The following is a 16,520-nucleotide window of genomic DNA, read 5'->3' as shown; positions in this document are numbered from 1 at the left end:
GAAATCCTCTGGCCTCTTAGTACCACTGTATCATCCCACAGGAGTATATAGGAACTTCTGGATTCCATGTGTACCAAGTGCAGGCCTTGGGAAGCCAGAAGCTCTAATTCAGGGCACCTAAACAACGACCCCAGCCAGGTTAACCTACCTGGCAATGGTACCATATTGCTGAGGTTTCAGTAAAAATGCAGACTTCTGGAGGGAGGGGGAGGTTGGGATTGAAATTGTCCTGGTATGTTCACAGGAAAGCAAGGAACAAGTCTCACTGCTCTGGGGAATTCCTCATGGGCACAGTGTGGGCGTCAGGAACACACATAACTGGCTAGTTTCGTTTTTCTTCTCTTTCCATTTCTTCCTCCTCCCAGCTCCAGAACAACTTTCAACTTGCACTCCAGGCAGGTGGGAATGCCCCTTATGCCATATTCTAAATTCTCTATACCTGTAAAATTCTATATTGTCACTCAATGTATTGTTTTGCTTACATAAAGGGAGTTTTTTTTGGTTTGTTTGTTTTTTAAATTTATTTATTTATTTTTGGTTGTGTTGGGTCTTCCTTTCTGTGCGAGGGCTTTCTCCAGTTGCCGAGAGCGGGGGTCACTCTTCATCGCGGTGCGTGGGCCTCTCACTATCGCGGCCTCTCTTGTTGGGAGCACAGGCTCCAGACGCGCAGGCTCAGTAGTTGTGGCTCACGGGCCTAGTTGCTCTGCGGCACGTGGGATCTTCCCAGACCAGGGCTCGAACCCGTGTCCCCTGCATTGGCAGGCAGATTCTCAACCACTGCGCCACCAGGGAAGCCCATAAAGGGAGTTTCTGAAGTTTAGAAATCCCTTTTTCTCAAAGCTTAGCTTTCAAGATTATCATTTTATTAAGCACCCGAAAAATACTAATTTGAGGGTAAAAGTTGAGCAATGCCTTCCTTATTCCAGCAGGTATTTACTCACCACGTAAAGATTAAGAAACATAGATTTGATGGATGGAAGCCATAAGGAATCATGACTTAAAGGAAAAGGAAGATTATATCACTTTAACTTAAAAAAACAATACCTGTTAGGCATGGTTTGGAGATTATGCCACCTTGATTATCTACTGTCATTCAACTATGTAAGCGGAGTTTAGGGATAGCATTGGGGAAGGAAGGTGCTTTGCTGAAGGGCTCATCAAAGCTATAAGCATATTACCAGTTTGTGCTGAGCCCCGGCAAGTGGCACTTACACAATGCCTACACTGAAGCCTCCAAAGGTGGGGACTTTTCTGGGCTGTCTGTCTTTTCTGGTCACTATATCTCATCATTAGAAGCATTTACTAATTTCCTTCCTTATGGATTCATACAAACTCATTTTAAGAGTTGATCAGCAGTCTTCTTTGTCTTTGTTTTTAGGAGGTGAATTTCTACTCACCTTGCTTGATTTAAAGACCATAAGGCGCTTCCCTGGTGGTGAAGTGGTTAAGAATCCGCCTGCTAATGCAGGGGATATGGGTTCGAGCCCTGGTCTGGGAAGATCCCACATGCCATGTAACAACTAAGCCCATGCGCCACGACTACTGAGCCTGTGCTCTAGAGCCCGTGAGCCACAACTACTGAGCCCATGTGCCACAACTACTGAGCCCACGTGCCACAACTACTGAAGCCTGCATTCCTAGAGCCGGTGCTCTGCAAAAAGAGAAGCCGCCGCAATGAGAAGCCCACGCACTGCAGTGAAGAGTAGCCCCCGCTTGCTGCAACTAGAGAAAGCCCGCGTGGCAATGAAGACGCAACACAGCCAAAAATAAATAAATAAAATAAATAAATTTTTAAAATAAAATAAAATAAAATAAAGACCATAAGAAGCTGCAATCCTGCCAAGCAGAACTTTCTCAGAACTTTGTTGAATCCATTTAACAAATATTCATTGAGTGTCTATGTGCCAAGCTACTGTTCTGGGCACTTGACATGTCTCTCTTGTAATACCAAGTATGGAGGAGTAGAAAAAGAGAACAATTTGAGGAGAAGAGAAATAGAAAGGACAGGATTAATTACATTGGAAAAGCACCAAACACACCATACATCATCAAAATCATGATGATGATTTTGCCTCTCTGCAAAGGTTTTGCAGTCAGTGGAATCTGTTATAACTGCACCCATATCAGTACCGTCTGGAAACACAATGGACCCTCAGTAACTGGAATATTGTTCTTTATTAAAAATGAATAAATTTTATTAATCATAAATTAATCATAAAAGTAAGTATCATTTTACTCAGAATGAATTTGCAGTGCTGGTGATAAAGTTCATTTGTCTTTAATTGCTCTCCTCTCCAGTCTGACTGGTCTCCTCAGCGTTCTCTACTTTACCAAGCTTTGTGCTGAAACATTTCACCTGCTCTGACTGTCTACAGCCTGGTGTCCTCCAAATTCATGGGGTCACCTTCTTCATGGATATTTCTTTGACTCTTCCAGCCAATGCTGACACGAATTCTCTCTCTGAATTTCTGTCATATTTCTAGTTCGATTCACATAGTTGATCTCAAAACTATACTGATGGCAGGATCTAGGTCTTAAATTTCTTCGTATTTTCCATAATGCTTAGGAAAATTATATGCATGTTGTAGGCCTAAATAAATCAATAGGTAGGTGATGATGCTAAAATAGTTAATACCTAGTATAGCATGAACACTGACCATTGAGAGTACTCTGACCCATTCATATTGTCTGAATGTCAGCCACGCTTACACACACACACACACACACACACATATATGTGTAATGCTCACAATATTATGCAGGATGGATATATTACTCTCCATTTCACAGATGAGAGATGAGGGAACTGAGTTTCAGAGAAGTTTCAAATTACTTGCTCAGGACGTACAACCAATGGAAGACCCTAGATTTGTTGCACTCAGCACCTGTGTTCTTTCCACTGTACTACTACTCTGATTACTACTCGGTGGTGGATCAGGTCCTCTGTCTCCTTGGGCTGAGATGTGCCTTTCAAAGGAGAGGGAGTTGGGTGACTGTTCAGTCTGACTAGAGCACATAGGTAATCAGTTCACTTAGACTGAACCATCGCCATTGTGAGGAACTGTGCGGTCATGCTTAACACTCATTTATAGCCAGTTTGCACACTACTTTGCCTGTGTTATGAAGATTTGGTCAGAGAAGTTTATTTTTCAAAGTCAAAGATCTGGTGGCTTGTTGGATGGTTCACAGTGCATCCCTTGGAACCTCTTAGTATTTCCATTTTATCTTAAGTGGTAAAAAATTATACTTGCCTTAAATTTCTCATAATTTCAAAGTACTTTGATCCTGCGTTTTTCATATAAAAATAAAATGCCATCATTATCCAATCATCTAGTTGATAACTGAGAAAAGAAAGGGCTTCTCTTCTCAGTTTGGCCAGTCATTAGTAAAGAGTCAAGTAAATGACACTTTCTAATACAGGATAGAGAGCTGTAAGCTCCTCAGTCCCATTTCCTGTTCCTGAGCACACAGGAACATTTCATTTCCTCCTTGTTGCATTGGGGTCATGTGACAGGGTCCTGGCCAAAAAAATTAGGACTGAAGGATACAAGCCACTTCTAGTTCTGCCCCTTAGAAGTATCTTAAACAATATTCTGGCTTTTGCTTCCCCTTCCACAGTGAGTTTAGATGCCACTGATTTATGATTCCAGCATCACGAAAGGGAAGGACTTTGAGTTCCTGAATAACCACTTGGAAGACAGCCTCCAAGGAGAGCTGCCAGACTTGCATTGGACAGTGACACGAGAGAGAAATAAACCTATGTGTGAGATCACTGAGATTGTTGTTACAGCAACTGGTAGGTATTGCTCTGATACAGAAATTGGTACCGGAAATGGGGTATTGACATAACCAAATCGATTTCTTTGACTGTTACACTAGACTTAATGTATATCATTGGTTTAGGAGTTTAGCAACAGGCTGAAAAGAAACTATTGGGTTGGCCAAAAAGTTCATTTGGGTTTTTCTGTAAGATGTTACGGAAAAACTTGAACGAACTTTTTGGCCAACCCCGTAATGCCAGAACCTGGAAAGATGGAAATTCAGGTTATGCAGTGACAAACCATTTGGTACAATTATTGCCTGCTATTAATTAGAAGGTAGTCACTTCACAGTTTTTATCATCAGAGGAAATGGTTAGGAAACAGAGTCTTAGTAGTGTTTTTGGCTAATCTAGATATATGTACTACAGGAAAGAGATGACTCAGGAAAGAATTCATGTGTTTGCTAGCAAAAACAGAATACAGAGTCCAGAAATTCGGGCTATCAGATTAGAGAAAATAAATTTATTTTAGACTCTGACAGTAAGACGTGGTACCAAAGGAAGGCTTTAAGTGGCAAATATCCAGTAAAAGTTCTCAATTGAGTGAAGTTACTTGAGGTAAAATATCAAATCAAGGGTATGGCCTTCCCACCTATTGTTTCTGATAGCCTCAATTCATTTAGGTAATTACGTTAGAAGATAGAAGTGCATGGAGGGAAAGAAGAAAAACAAAAGTAGATTTGAGAACAATGCCTAGAAAATAACTCTGGGTGTGCTTACTGGCACAAGGACCTGACTGGAAGCAAATATATCATATGCCTTCTAATTTTTAGAATTGCATTGCCAAAGAAACCAGGGGCCTGGACTTGAAACGTCTTTCCTTGCTCAAGGCTTAAAACAGTTCTTGAGTTGCCAACCCATTCCAGACTGAGCGGAAGTCAAGCTTTTAGAGGTGCACTGTTCTGAAGGAAGGGTAGCCCCCCACCACCAAGCCCACTTCATATGTGGCCAAGAAGAAGAACAAAAAATAGGGTCCTTCTTAGAGGCAACTTCACACACATCCACCCTGCCCAGAAGGTATGGGCTTCACAGTGCTGACCCAGAGGGGCTCAGCATGGCTGTGGACCATCATGCTGAGTGTTACCTATTATTTCCCTTTGCAGACGGGATTATTTTCCTGCCCTTTTTTCCATTATAAATGGGCTGTGATTGGTGGGGAAATAGGGTACAGATTACTTGTCTTTTTAATATGTAGGCTACTACACCTAGAGGTCCTACATAAGACTGATGGAGAAGATGCTGCATTCCCCGGGTGTTCTGGACATTGATATGGTGGTGGCGACTGGATGAGACCTAAGGGCATTGTCCTCCGTGGGGTGAGGAGAGCATGCTCTGTGAGTGAGAGGAAAGTAAAATAGATATTTGGTGTCCAGAAGTTTAGACTATTGCAAGAAACTTTTAGTGTTCACAATATTGGAGTCTATTCTTGGACATGCAGGAAGATTACATTTCCTGGGTCACTCTGAAGTTAGATGGGCTATGTGGTCCCCAAGCTCCAGCCAATGGAACAGGAGCAGAAGTGATGACTGTTATTTTGAGGCCAAGTGTGTTAAAATCTCATGTGTCTTCTTTACATTTTCTCCCATCGAAATAGCTGGAAGCAAAGAATTCTAAGATGGAAGAGCCACACAATGGAAGATGCCCAAGCAACACCACATGCTCACGAGTAAGTAATAGCTTTGTATTGGGCAATAGTACTTATATCTGGAAATTGCTTTGTATAGCAGCCTGCATTGATTATCTTGACCAATATACTATTCTAAATGGAAGACTAGTTCATAAAGCTGGAAAAGCTCTTTATTTCTCTTGAAAGGAGTGAAATCATCCTCCTGCCTGATCACCATCATCACCATCATCTTCACAACGTTTGGTTCCAAAAATCCTTTTTTAGTATCTGTAACTTATTGGGCACCATGGCAGAGATTGGAGTGCAAAAAGGACTATGAAATCGAGGCTGGCCTTGTCCATAATCTGGTGGGAAAAACATACAGATAAACAAAAATGACATAAAGAATTATATCCTAAGTGTAACAGCTTATAACTTAGTTAATTCTGTTTGGAGGTGGGGAGGGGCAGTGATAGGTGCAGATCTCAGAGAGGAGGTTACACAGGTGTCAGGTTCTAAAAGATGAAGCAAGATTTTCTAGTCAAATAAGGCAGGTGGAAGGGATTCTTTCTTTTTTATATATAGCATATATATTATTGTCTATTATACTATTATACATTATTAATATATTGTTATGATGTTATTAATTTAGTGTTGTAAAGTGAGTGTAAAGGGACTACCTTTTTTTAAAAAAAATTTCATTGCAGTATAGTTGATTTAAAATGTTGTGTTAGTTTCAGGGTACAACAAGGTGAATCAGTTATACATATACATATATCCACTCTTTTTTAGATTCTTTTCCATATAGGCCATTACACAGTATTGAGTAGAGTTCCCTGTGCTATACAATAGGTCTTTAGTAGTTATCTATTCTATATGTAGTAGTGTGTATATGTCAATCCCAATCTTCTAGTTTATCCCTCCCCCGTTTGTCCCCGGTAACCATAAGTTTGTTTTCTACATCTGTAACTCTATTTCTGTTTTGTAAATAAGTTCATTTGTATCATTTTTAAATTAGATTCCATGTATGACTGGTATCATATGATATTTGTCTTTCTCTGTCTGACTTACTTCACAATGTCTAGGGCAGGGGTCTCCAATCCCCGGGCCACGGACTGGTACCAGTCTGCAGCCTGCTAGGAACCCAGCTGCACAGCAGGAGGTGAGTGGCAGGCAAGCCAACGAAGCTTCATCTGCAGCTCCCCATCGCTCCCCATTGCTCACATTACCACCTGAACCATACCCCCCCATCTGTGGAAAAATTGTCCTCCACGAAACCGGTCCCTGGTGCCAAAAATGTTGGGGACCACTGCTCTAGGGCATTATAAGTAGAGGAAACAGTGCAAAGGCGTGCAGATATGAAAATCAGGAAAATACATTGATTTATACAGTTAGAAATGAAAAGCATATTTATCACTCTCATCATCATCGATGTTATCATCCTATCATCAAATTTATTTATTAATTTTCATACAGAGAGACCACATGGATTTGATCCCTGTTTTCCGGAGGATCTCAGCCCAAGGGAACATAGGTTGCAGATGAAGCACTGACCAAGTGCGTTAAGCTCTGTAATTCACTTGCTGTGTAATATGGGCCAGGACACTGGACTTGTCGTTATGTCACTAATACTGTTGTACTAAAGAGAGAACTCATATTTGTCCTTCCTGACTTATGCAAATCCAGTAAATAAAACGTGTGAAACCCGATTTGAAAAAATACATAAATAGCATAACATGTTCGTTTATGTTTTAAAAGGACAGTTAATGAGGGAGGATTGGTCTGGTATGAGTCAGAGTCATAGCAGTTTGTACGCCATCACACTAAAGGACATATTTTACTCCTTTCTAATAGCAGTTGACTCTGTGCCCTCAAACAGATCTTACCTGGGGACTGTGGGACACCTGGAGGGCGAGCCTCTCTTGGGAGATAGATGCACACTGATTAGAGCGGCCCATGTGGGCAGGCGGGGCTGTTTACTTAGTATGCATGAGGGCAGTACCATCACAGCAGGAATTGGGATCAAAGTTTAAGAGGGAAATAAACATTTTAGTCAGAGGGCGGCTGGTTTTGGGGGTGAGTGGGTAAGGCTGTAAAATGGAAAATAAATCACCAGATCTGAAGCCAAGAGGATGAGGAACAAGTCAGGATGTAGAATGTAAGAGAGTTGGGGCAAGTTGTTCAGAGCTAAGGTTTCAGGCAATGAAGGCACTGAAGGTCCGCCTTTCACAGCGGTCCCTTTTCTGTGGCCTGGATAGCACATTTTTATACATAGGCATCTAGGACATGACAAAGAGATACAAACCTCAGTTCATAAACTGAACATCGTGGCCCAGGTCTTGGGACTTGTGAGCACCAGGTGAAATAAACACATGGTCAGTTGTTTCCAACCATTTGCCTTCCTCCCCGTTTCTAGGTGGGGATCACACTTCAAAGCTTCAGCATAGCAGTGACTCTTGATCTATCAGTGACACCCAAGGAGGTTATGCAGCAGGCCTGGGGATGCTATTGGCCCTCATAATTGGAAATAAGTCCCTAAAATACCCCATTTAAGTCCCTAAAATACCCCATTTTCTCACGGTGGGCCAGCATAGAGCGGTGACCCATGCATCTATCTAAAACCCTCTTAAGCCTGTTAAGATTATCATAATCTATAACCTTGCAAGGACACCAGTCTTGCATAGTCAGCTACTTTGTAACGTGGTATTTCCATGCCTTTGAGATCCTAAACCTGCTTTGTCCAAGCATGAATACTCCTAGTATTTTGAGATTGAGTAAACCATTTCATTTTTATCTGCTGAGACCTTAAAGACTGTGACTGAGGTCTAGAGCTTTATCTTTGTCATCTAGGCCTATATAAGATTACCTAACCAAGTCACTAGTCATGCATCTAGTCACTAGAGAAGCTCAGGCCAAAAAATCCCAGCCTAGAGACTTGGACGACATCGCAGCTCATCCAAGCCATCAATAAATCCTTGAAGCTTTAACCCTGCCCTCCTCCTCTCCCCACCCCTGGCCCCCAATTTACAATACCCTCTCTTTTAGGAGACGGAGGTGGAATTACTTTGCATTGGAATTAATGGTATAAAGAGCTACCTTCTCATCTGAGTAATGCTAATTCGTCTGCATCCGTGGTCATTCACTACCTATTAGAAATATCCTGACAGCCTGCATCTCTTTACCATTGCAGCAGGTCCAGCTCCCAAGAATAACCTTCTAAGGAGGATGAAATGTACGCCAGTGGCATCTAATACCAGGGCATTCGCATTCATATTTTTAGCAGCATATATCAGTTAGCCCAACCTTTAGTGTACTCTATGTACTTTTAATAATCTCCATAAAAGCCTGATTTCCAATCCCTAGGCTCAAGCTGACAGTGTAAATAAAATCACCCAAATCCACAGGGTAAGAGAAATGAAAATGACAAGGATTAAAATTTGGTCAAACCTCTTTCTTTTTAAAAATTCTGCTTCCCTTCCAATTGGATCACGACCCTCTGTGTGCTCAGCTTAAGACCAGACGGTATGCTTTCACTTTTATTCCTATCTGCAGCAGGCTTACAGTATTTAGTGAGAGTCTGTAAAGAATGTGTGCTGGGTAGAGAGTTAATACCATAATCCCCTATCGTTGGGGTCAAATGCTGAATAGAGCAAAAGAATTAGAAAACATGTTACATACAATGGCAGGAAAAAATGCATCAGCACGCTGTTCTGTGAACACCAGCATCTATCACCCGCAAGTAATGGCCATGAGGTAATAGAGTGGATAAAGAGATGTGTATTTGAAGTCCAGTGTGTTCACAGAGGCAGTGATGGAAGACTTGAGCACAAGTCTTAATCCCCATATACTCTGGGAGGTATTTGTCACCATTTTTAATTGCTTCTTTCCAAGTACCTGCTCCAAGTTAGTCCCTAAGTAGCACATGTAGCCACTAAATTGTTTCCCAGAGTTGAACCCTGAGCTCTCCCTTTTCACTCTTCATCAGTGGGTGTGAATATTGTTCTCAAAGTGCTGTAATACATCTGTCTCTGGAGAATTCTCTTAACAAACAAGTAGAAATTTGAGGTATCACAGGCCAAAAGTGTTGAACAGCCCCCTTCCACTGTATCTTGGGAAAGTCAACCGAACTTCCCTGGAGTAAGATTACAAGCAAATAAATAACCTTGTGTGGAAGTTCTATAAAGAGAAGAGTGTGTGTGTGTGTGTGTGTGTGTATCAGTGGTTTGACCATAAAGTGACAAGTTGAATTTATTTTAAACAATATCCTTTAAAGTAGCAACTATTATAGATTCAGTATTTAAAGTTTTAAATTTATTTTTAAATTTACGTATAGTAAAGTTGGGGGTGTAGAGTTCTATACTTTTGATAAATGCAGAATTGTGTAAGCACTACCACAATCAAGATACAGAACAGATCTATCACCCTCAACAATCCCTTGCGTTGTTTCTTTGTAGTCAAAACTTTCACTCCCAAACCTTGAAAATCTTAAATTCTTATAAATACAGTACTACACATGTGTAACTTGCACAATGACCAAAATGACAACCTGAAACCATATATGTAACAAAATAATAAAAACATCATCTACACATTTTAAATATATATATACTTTTGTATACATAAATAACTGGAAAGCCAACTTTCTTTTGTCAAAAAGATACGTATTGCTCAGTAAGTTCAGTGAGCGCAGAAATAGTCCTCTAACCCACTATTGTATCAACATGGACAAAAGAGCTTATTAAATGTACATTGAATTGAATATTAACCCACAGACTGAGGCGTGATTTTTACTTAAAATTGTAAAAGTTCACGACAACTATAACTAGAGATGTGACGGTCTCAGCGTTGTAATTGTACCTTAAGCACACAAAGAGAGATGAGGTAATAAGGAAGAAGGTAAAAGATTGTGTTTGTGTGTGTGTGTGCACGCACACACATGAGCACATGTGAGATTACATTACAAATCCGTTAGCGCCCTAAACTGATGGAAATTGACTTATTTTTTGCACATGATCAATACTATATATATATATATATATATATATACACACACACACACATATATATGACTAAATGAGTGAAAGCTAACGGCCTTAAGGAGAAAACTATTAGAAAAATTATTAATTAGGGTTTTAGCATTATGTTTGTGAGGATAAACCTTTGCTCACTTAAATAAGACACCATGATTTACATGAAAATACTGAGTATGGTTTGATTCTCACCAGGAAGTATTAGACATGTTATGAGTAGTTCAGCATATCATCTCTTTCCTGCAGGGTATACTGACTAAATTACTAAAAGAATCTTATGTCAAGCAAATAAATCACTATTGTTTAAAAAAGAAGTATTAATATGTCCTTAATTTTATGCATTATCTTCTCAAGCTTCTTTACTGGCTCCTCCTCATCTAGCTGGTGTTCTTTTCCTCATATGTCACTCATGTTCATGGAGGAATCATTTATACCTGTAATTAGAGACTCCAATCTACACCTCCAACCCAGGTTTCCCTCAAGAGTTACACATTTTCCAGCTTTCTACTTGATCTCTCACCCTGTATGTTCCACAAACCCAAACTTAAATTGTCCAAAGTGGAGCTCAATATCTGTCAAACCAAATGGTTCCCTCTCCACAGAATTTTCCATAAACTTCTATTAGTTCTTATCTCACTTCCTGTTTCTTTCATGGGACTGCAGGCAATGAACATGTGTCTTTTCCCCAGTGCCTGGCACAGTGCCTGGCATCTGGTAGGCATTTATAAATATTTGTGGAAGGAATGAGTGCATATGACACTCATATGCATATAAATAGAAATTTATTTCCACCCCATACCCCAATGTTTATGAATGGTTTTTAAATGGATGAGTAGCTCTGATACACATATAGATATAAGCATTTATTCCCATACCAACCACCAACTACCATATCTACATAATGTCTAGAGATCAAATACTGTCTGCTTTGCGCAGCAGGGAAAATAATTAGCACATTTCAGTTTCTTTCCTATTATCTTTTCTCATTGAAATCATATTCTTTTTTATTCAACATCATAACATAAGCATTTTTCCTTGTCTTAAAAAGGCAGGGCAGGAGTAAAGACACAGATGTAGAGAATGGACTTGAGGACACAGGGAGGGGGAAGGGTAAGCTGGGACAAAGTGAGAGAGTGGCATGGACTTATATATACTAACAGATGTAAAATAGATAGCTAGTGGGAAGCAGCCACATAGCACAGGAAGATCAGCTCGGTGCTTTGTGACCACCTAGAGGGGTGGGATAGGGAGGGTGGGAGGGAGATACAAGAAGGAGGAGATATGGGGATATATGTATATGTATAGCTGATTCACTTTGTTATAAAGCAGAAACTAACACACTATTGTAATGCAATTATACTCCAATAAAGATGTTAAAAAAAAAGTCCCAGATATTATTTGCACCAATTGAATAATACTGCCTCAGAAAGAAGTTCTTGCTTTATACCAAAAGTTCAGTTGGGAGCATCGTGAGGACCTCCTGTAGAAGCTACTCCTGTTCAACCGTCTATACTCTACACCAGTGATTCTCAAAATGCGGTCCCTGGACCAACAGCATTGGCAGCATCTAGGAACTTGTTAGAGGAGAAAATTCTTGGTCTCCACCCCACACTTTCTGAATCAGAAACTCTGGTGTGGGGTCTGAGATGTGTGCTTTAACAAGCTCTCTGGGTGATTTCAATGTACAAAAACAGTTTGAGAAACACTGTCATACACTCTCCAGAGAAAGGTCTACCTGCTGCATGGGAATCTTTCTGCACTAACTCTTTTTCCACCCACTCTCACTATTCAGTTCACTCCCTCATTAGTTTCACAACATATTCATATTGAAAAAAGCCTTCTGTATTTGATAATGAGTCTTTAGAACAAGGACTGGTTTCTTGTTGTATGTAAAACATAAATAGAAGTATGGTATACGCAGTGTTTTTTAACTTAGTTTTAGGAACAGAAATTTGCTTCAAATGAAATATTATGTAGAAGCCCTGTGTGTGTGTGTGTGTGTGTGTGTGTGTGTGTGTGTGTGTGTGTAGGGGAGACAAAAGGAATTACTATGTTTAAATGTGGTTGAAGGGGTGGGGGAACCAGAGTCTGCCCACTCAACTGGGCTTCCTTCCACCCTTTTTTCCAGGATGCCTCCAGGGAACTGAAACTGAAAGCCTCTGAAGCAGTGGAAAGGGAACGTGATGGGGAGTCAGGAGACCTGGTCTCTGGTTTGTTTCTTTGGGCAATTCATTAAGCATCTGTGAGCCATATATTCCTTATCTGAAAACGATAGTGAACCTGAAATTTCTCTTCCAGCTCCAAGTTTCTTCTTCTCTTTTATTGTTTAGCTTTCCATGGAAAAAGATCTGAGTTTTTGGCAAATTCTCCCTTCCTTGGAGACACAGGAATACATGTTGGCTGTGTCATTTGCAAGTACTCTGTCATCTCCTTCAGTATTGACTAACAGGCATTAATGAATAGACAGGGCCAGGCTGCCACCGTTTGGAGTGCCAGGAAAGAGAAGGAAATCTCCCACTAGAGTCCCATTAGCATTTAACAGATTTTCAACCCCAGCATTTGACTGGGACTATGGGCTGATGACATGGGGATATGTGAAGAATTCAAGGAGGAGCAGAACATAGTTGCATTGGCCTTTTCTGCAGCCTCCTCCTCACCTTCTCTATCCCCCTCCCCTCCCCTTTTCTCCTCTCCTTCTTCCTGCCCCACTCCTCCTCCTCTTCCTCAGAGAGTTTACAAAGCACTGGCCTATCGTCACTCTTCCCATATTACTTAATCTGACTCTGTGTGTGCTTGACACTCCCAAGACCAAAATCTATCATGGCTAATGAAATGTCCAGGTGTCCTCAAGTATCATGAGTGTTACTTTCACACTCTCTCCTGCAGGAACCTCTGTATTTCCATCTTCTTTTTCTTCCTGACCCTCCTCTTCTTCCTTTCAGTTCCCCTGACTCTCCTGAGGCCACTTCTTAGAGACAGCTCTAAACCTACTGGTGGCTATCAGAGTGAAGGTGGGAGATGAGCCCAGGTCACAGCTATCCCATTGTTATGGACCGAATGTTTTTGTCCCTCCCACCCCCTCCATAATTCATATGTTGAAGCCTAAGCCCTAATGTGATGGTGTTTGAAGTGAAGCCTTAGGGAGGTGATTAGTCATGAGGGCAGAACCCTTATCAATGGGATTAGTGTCCTTATAAAGGAGGCTCCAGAGAGATCCTACTGCCATGTAAGTACACAGTGAGAAGATGACCATCTATGAATCAGGAAGCCAGCCAGCCTCCAGAACTGGGAGAAATCAATTTCTGTCGTCTATAAGCCACCCCATCTATGGTATTTTGTAACCAGAACAGACTAAGACAGCTATCCTTATGTAAAGTAGGGTTTGCGTGTGTCCGTGTAAGTGTGTGTGTGTGTGTGTGTGTGTGTGTGTGTAGGGTGCTGGTAGTGGAGCAGTGCAGAAACCTGAGGGGCAAGTTGGGAATGATTTTATACTTTTGTAACTTTGCTCCTATAGTCACCTCTGATGCCTCTGGAAAGAAGGTCATTCTGGCCTTGGCTCAGCAAATGACAAGGGGCTAATTCTCTGAGATGCAGAGACCTTGCTCTATCAGTCATTCTCTGATATGTCAGAGGTTTCGACAGAAATACCAGAGGCTCTTTAATTAAATTTGTGGACCAAAGATGGCCTGACAGGGAAAGCATACTGATAAAAATCTATGTTATAGCTTACATTTTACATTAGACTGTACTACTTGTGCACATATAATAATTTTTTTCAAATGGGATTTTTAAAATGGAATCTACACCTATGTGTTTTTGTTTGCTTTTATCATATGGAAAACTAAAGTACAGACTGCTTGGTTTGGACAGCTGGCAGCGTTATCCATCCCCTTTTCCTCTCTCCTGTATTTCCAGCATCCCCCAAGCTTTAGTCTCTTTGCCTTCTGCATGTAAATGGGAGTAAATCTCACCTATCTTTCACCTCTGTATTCCCCTTTACCCTCTGATCTCCTTCTCTTTTTCTCTCAGTCAAGCTCATTGAGACAAGAGTTAACGCTTAGGGTCTACAATGGTGCCTCTGCCTTTTCCCTCACAATTACCCATGACTCCTCTGGCTTTCATTGACCATCAACCTCCATCCCTACTCTGCTGAAACTGCTCTTGCTAAGTCACCTGTCTCAAATCCCATGACAACTTTTCAGTCACTATTACATTTGAGCTCTGAAAGAAAAACTCATCATTTCCTTCCTGATTTCTTCCTCCTTCAGAGTCCACAACCCCACTCTCTCCTAGTTTTCCTCATAGCTCAAGAATCCTTTCCTCCCAGCCTATGCTGGTTCTCCCTGAGGTTCTGTCTTGTACCCTCTGCTTTTCTAGGCTATTTACTCCTCCTGGGTAAAGCCATCCACACCCAGGGGTTCAGCCTTCACCTATATACTGATAGTTTCCAAACCTATACCTTCAGCCCAGATCTCCGTCTCATGAGCTGTAGACATATTTATTTTAGAATGTTTCCATTTAATAGGAAGCTTAAAGTAGGTCTGTTAAATTAAACTTATCATCATAACATTTAAACTCTGCTCCTTTAACTTGGTGAATAGCACTATTCAACCACCCACATGAGATACTGAGATTCTTCTTAGCCTTGACTACACCTACGTTCAATCAATCTAACACTCCTAGTGTGACAACCCTCTCTAATGTCTCCACCAACTGTCATCACTACTGCCAGTATTTTAGGCTGTGTTCGCTTTTCATCTGGGCAGATGCCTTCTGGGCTCCCTGCCTTAGTCTCCCATACCTACAAATCACCTTCAATCCATCCTCCAGGTGATCTTTCCAGAAGAGTATTGTCCAATATGGTAGACACAAGCCACATATAGCTATTTACATTTAAATTAATTAAAATTAAATAAAATTTAAAATTCAGTTACTCTGGCTACATTTTAAGGGCTCAATAGCCCATGTGGCTCATGGTTGCCCATTGAACAGTGTAGATAGAGAGCATTTGCATCATTGCAGAAAGTTCTATTGGATAGTGCTGTTCTAGAACATAATCGTTTCATATCCCTGCTTGCTTCCCAAATGATTCCCCACATACTTCAGAGTAAACTCCAAACTCCTTAGCTTGGCATGTAAGATCCTGCCCTCCACTCCACTCTCCCTTTCACTGTACCCTCCACTTGAAACCTGTGCTTCTGTCATGTCAACCCACTGGCCGCTGTCCCCATGCTTCTGCTTTTGGTTATGCTCTTTCCTCCACATAGAAGAGCTGCCTCCCTGTGTTCCTTTAGAATGCCTGCATATGCTTCAAACTCAGCTCAAGCACCATTCCCTCTGTGAAGCTTTTCCTTGATTTTCTAGGCAGAGTTTAGACTCACCTTTTTATATTTTTCCTGGCAGCTTATACTACTATGATACTTCTCATTTAAAAAAAAAATCTATTGATTCACTGTGGAAGGCTGAATAATGCCTCCCACCCCAAGACATTCACATCCTAATCTCCAAAACTGTTAAATATGTTGCCTTACATGGCAAAAGGAACTTTGCATATGATTGAGTTATAGCACTTGAGACAGGGAGATTATTATGGATTATCCAGATAGACTCTATGATATAATCACAGAGGTCCTTACTAGAAGGATGCAGGAGTGTCAAAGTCAGAGATATAGAGAGAAGAAGGATATGGGATGATCAAAGCAGAGTCTAGAGTGATGTGAAGATACAGGAAGGGGCATTAAGCTGGGGAATGAGGTGGCCTCTGGAAGCTGGAAGAGACAAGGAAACAGGTTCTTCCCTGGAGCCTCCAGAAGGAATGCAGCCCTGTTAACCCATTTTGGACTTCTGACTTCCAGAACTATAATATAATAAACTTGTGTTGTCTTAAACCAGTTTTCCACAACCCCCGGTCTGCGCACCGGTACCATTCCGGGTTCCTGTTAGGAACCGGCTGCACAGCAGGAGCTGAACAGCAGGCAAGTGACCGAAGCTTCATCTGCTGCTCCCCATCGCTCACATTACCGCCTGAACAACCATCCCCCCACACCCACCCTCCCACCCTCCA

At 41.3% G+C, this 16,520-nt stretch overlaps 1 protein-coding gene across 17 annotated transcripts in view; it reads left to right on the top strand.

Moving 5' to 3' along the window:
- LOC309665580 (uncharacterized protein) overlaps positions 1–16,520 on the top strand; it is a 205,490-nt gene that overhangs the window by 96,856 nt on the left and 92,114 nt on the right. For 6 of the 17 annotated variants that reach the window (XR_014266534.1, XM_082472214.1, XM_082472213.1 and 3 more), the window contains exons 2-4: positions 3,619–4,837; positions 5,415–5,486; positions 12,585–12,666. Coding sequence is in view for 6 of the 17 variants with exons in the window: in XM_082472214.1 (XP_082328340.1) it covers positions 4,763–4,837; positions 5,415–5,486; positions 12,585–12,666 (229 nt within the window). In the remaining 11 variants the exon portion in view is untranslated. Of the gene's footprint in view, positions 1–498; positions 2,221–3,618; positions 4,838–5,414; positions 5,487–6,902; positions 7,688–12,584; positions 12,667–16,520 lie in introns of those variants that run through there. The other 11 variants (XR_014266528.1, XR_014266531.1, XR_014266532.1 and 8 more) reach the window with 6 other exon arrangements.

This window comes from Balaenoptera physalus (assembly GCF_965194825.1).
Source record: "Balaenoptera physalus genome assembly, chromosome: 1".
NCBI classification, from domain to species: domain Eukaryota; kingdom Metazoa; phylum Chordata; class Mammalia; order Artiodactyla; family Balaenopteridae; genus Balaenoptera; species Balaenoptera physalus.
This window is presented reverse-complemented; position numbering and strand designations above follow the sequence as displayed.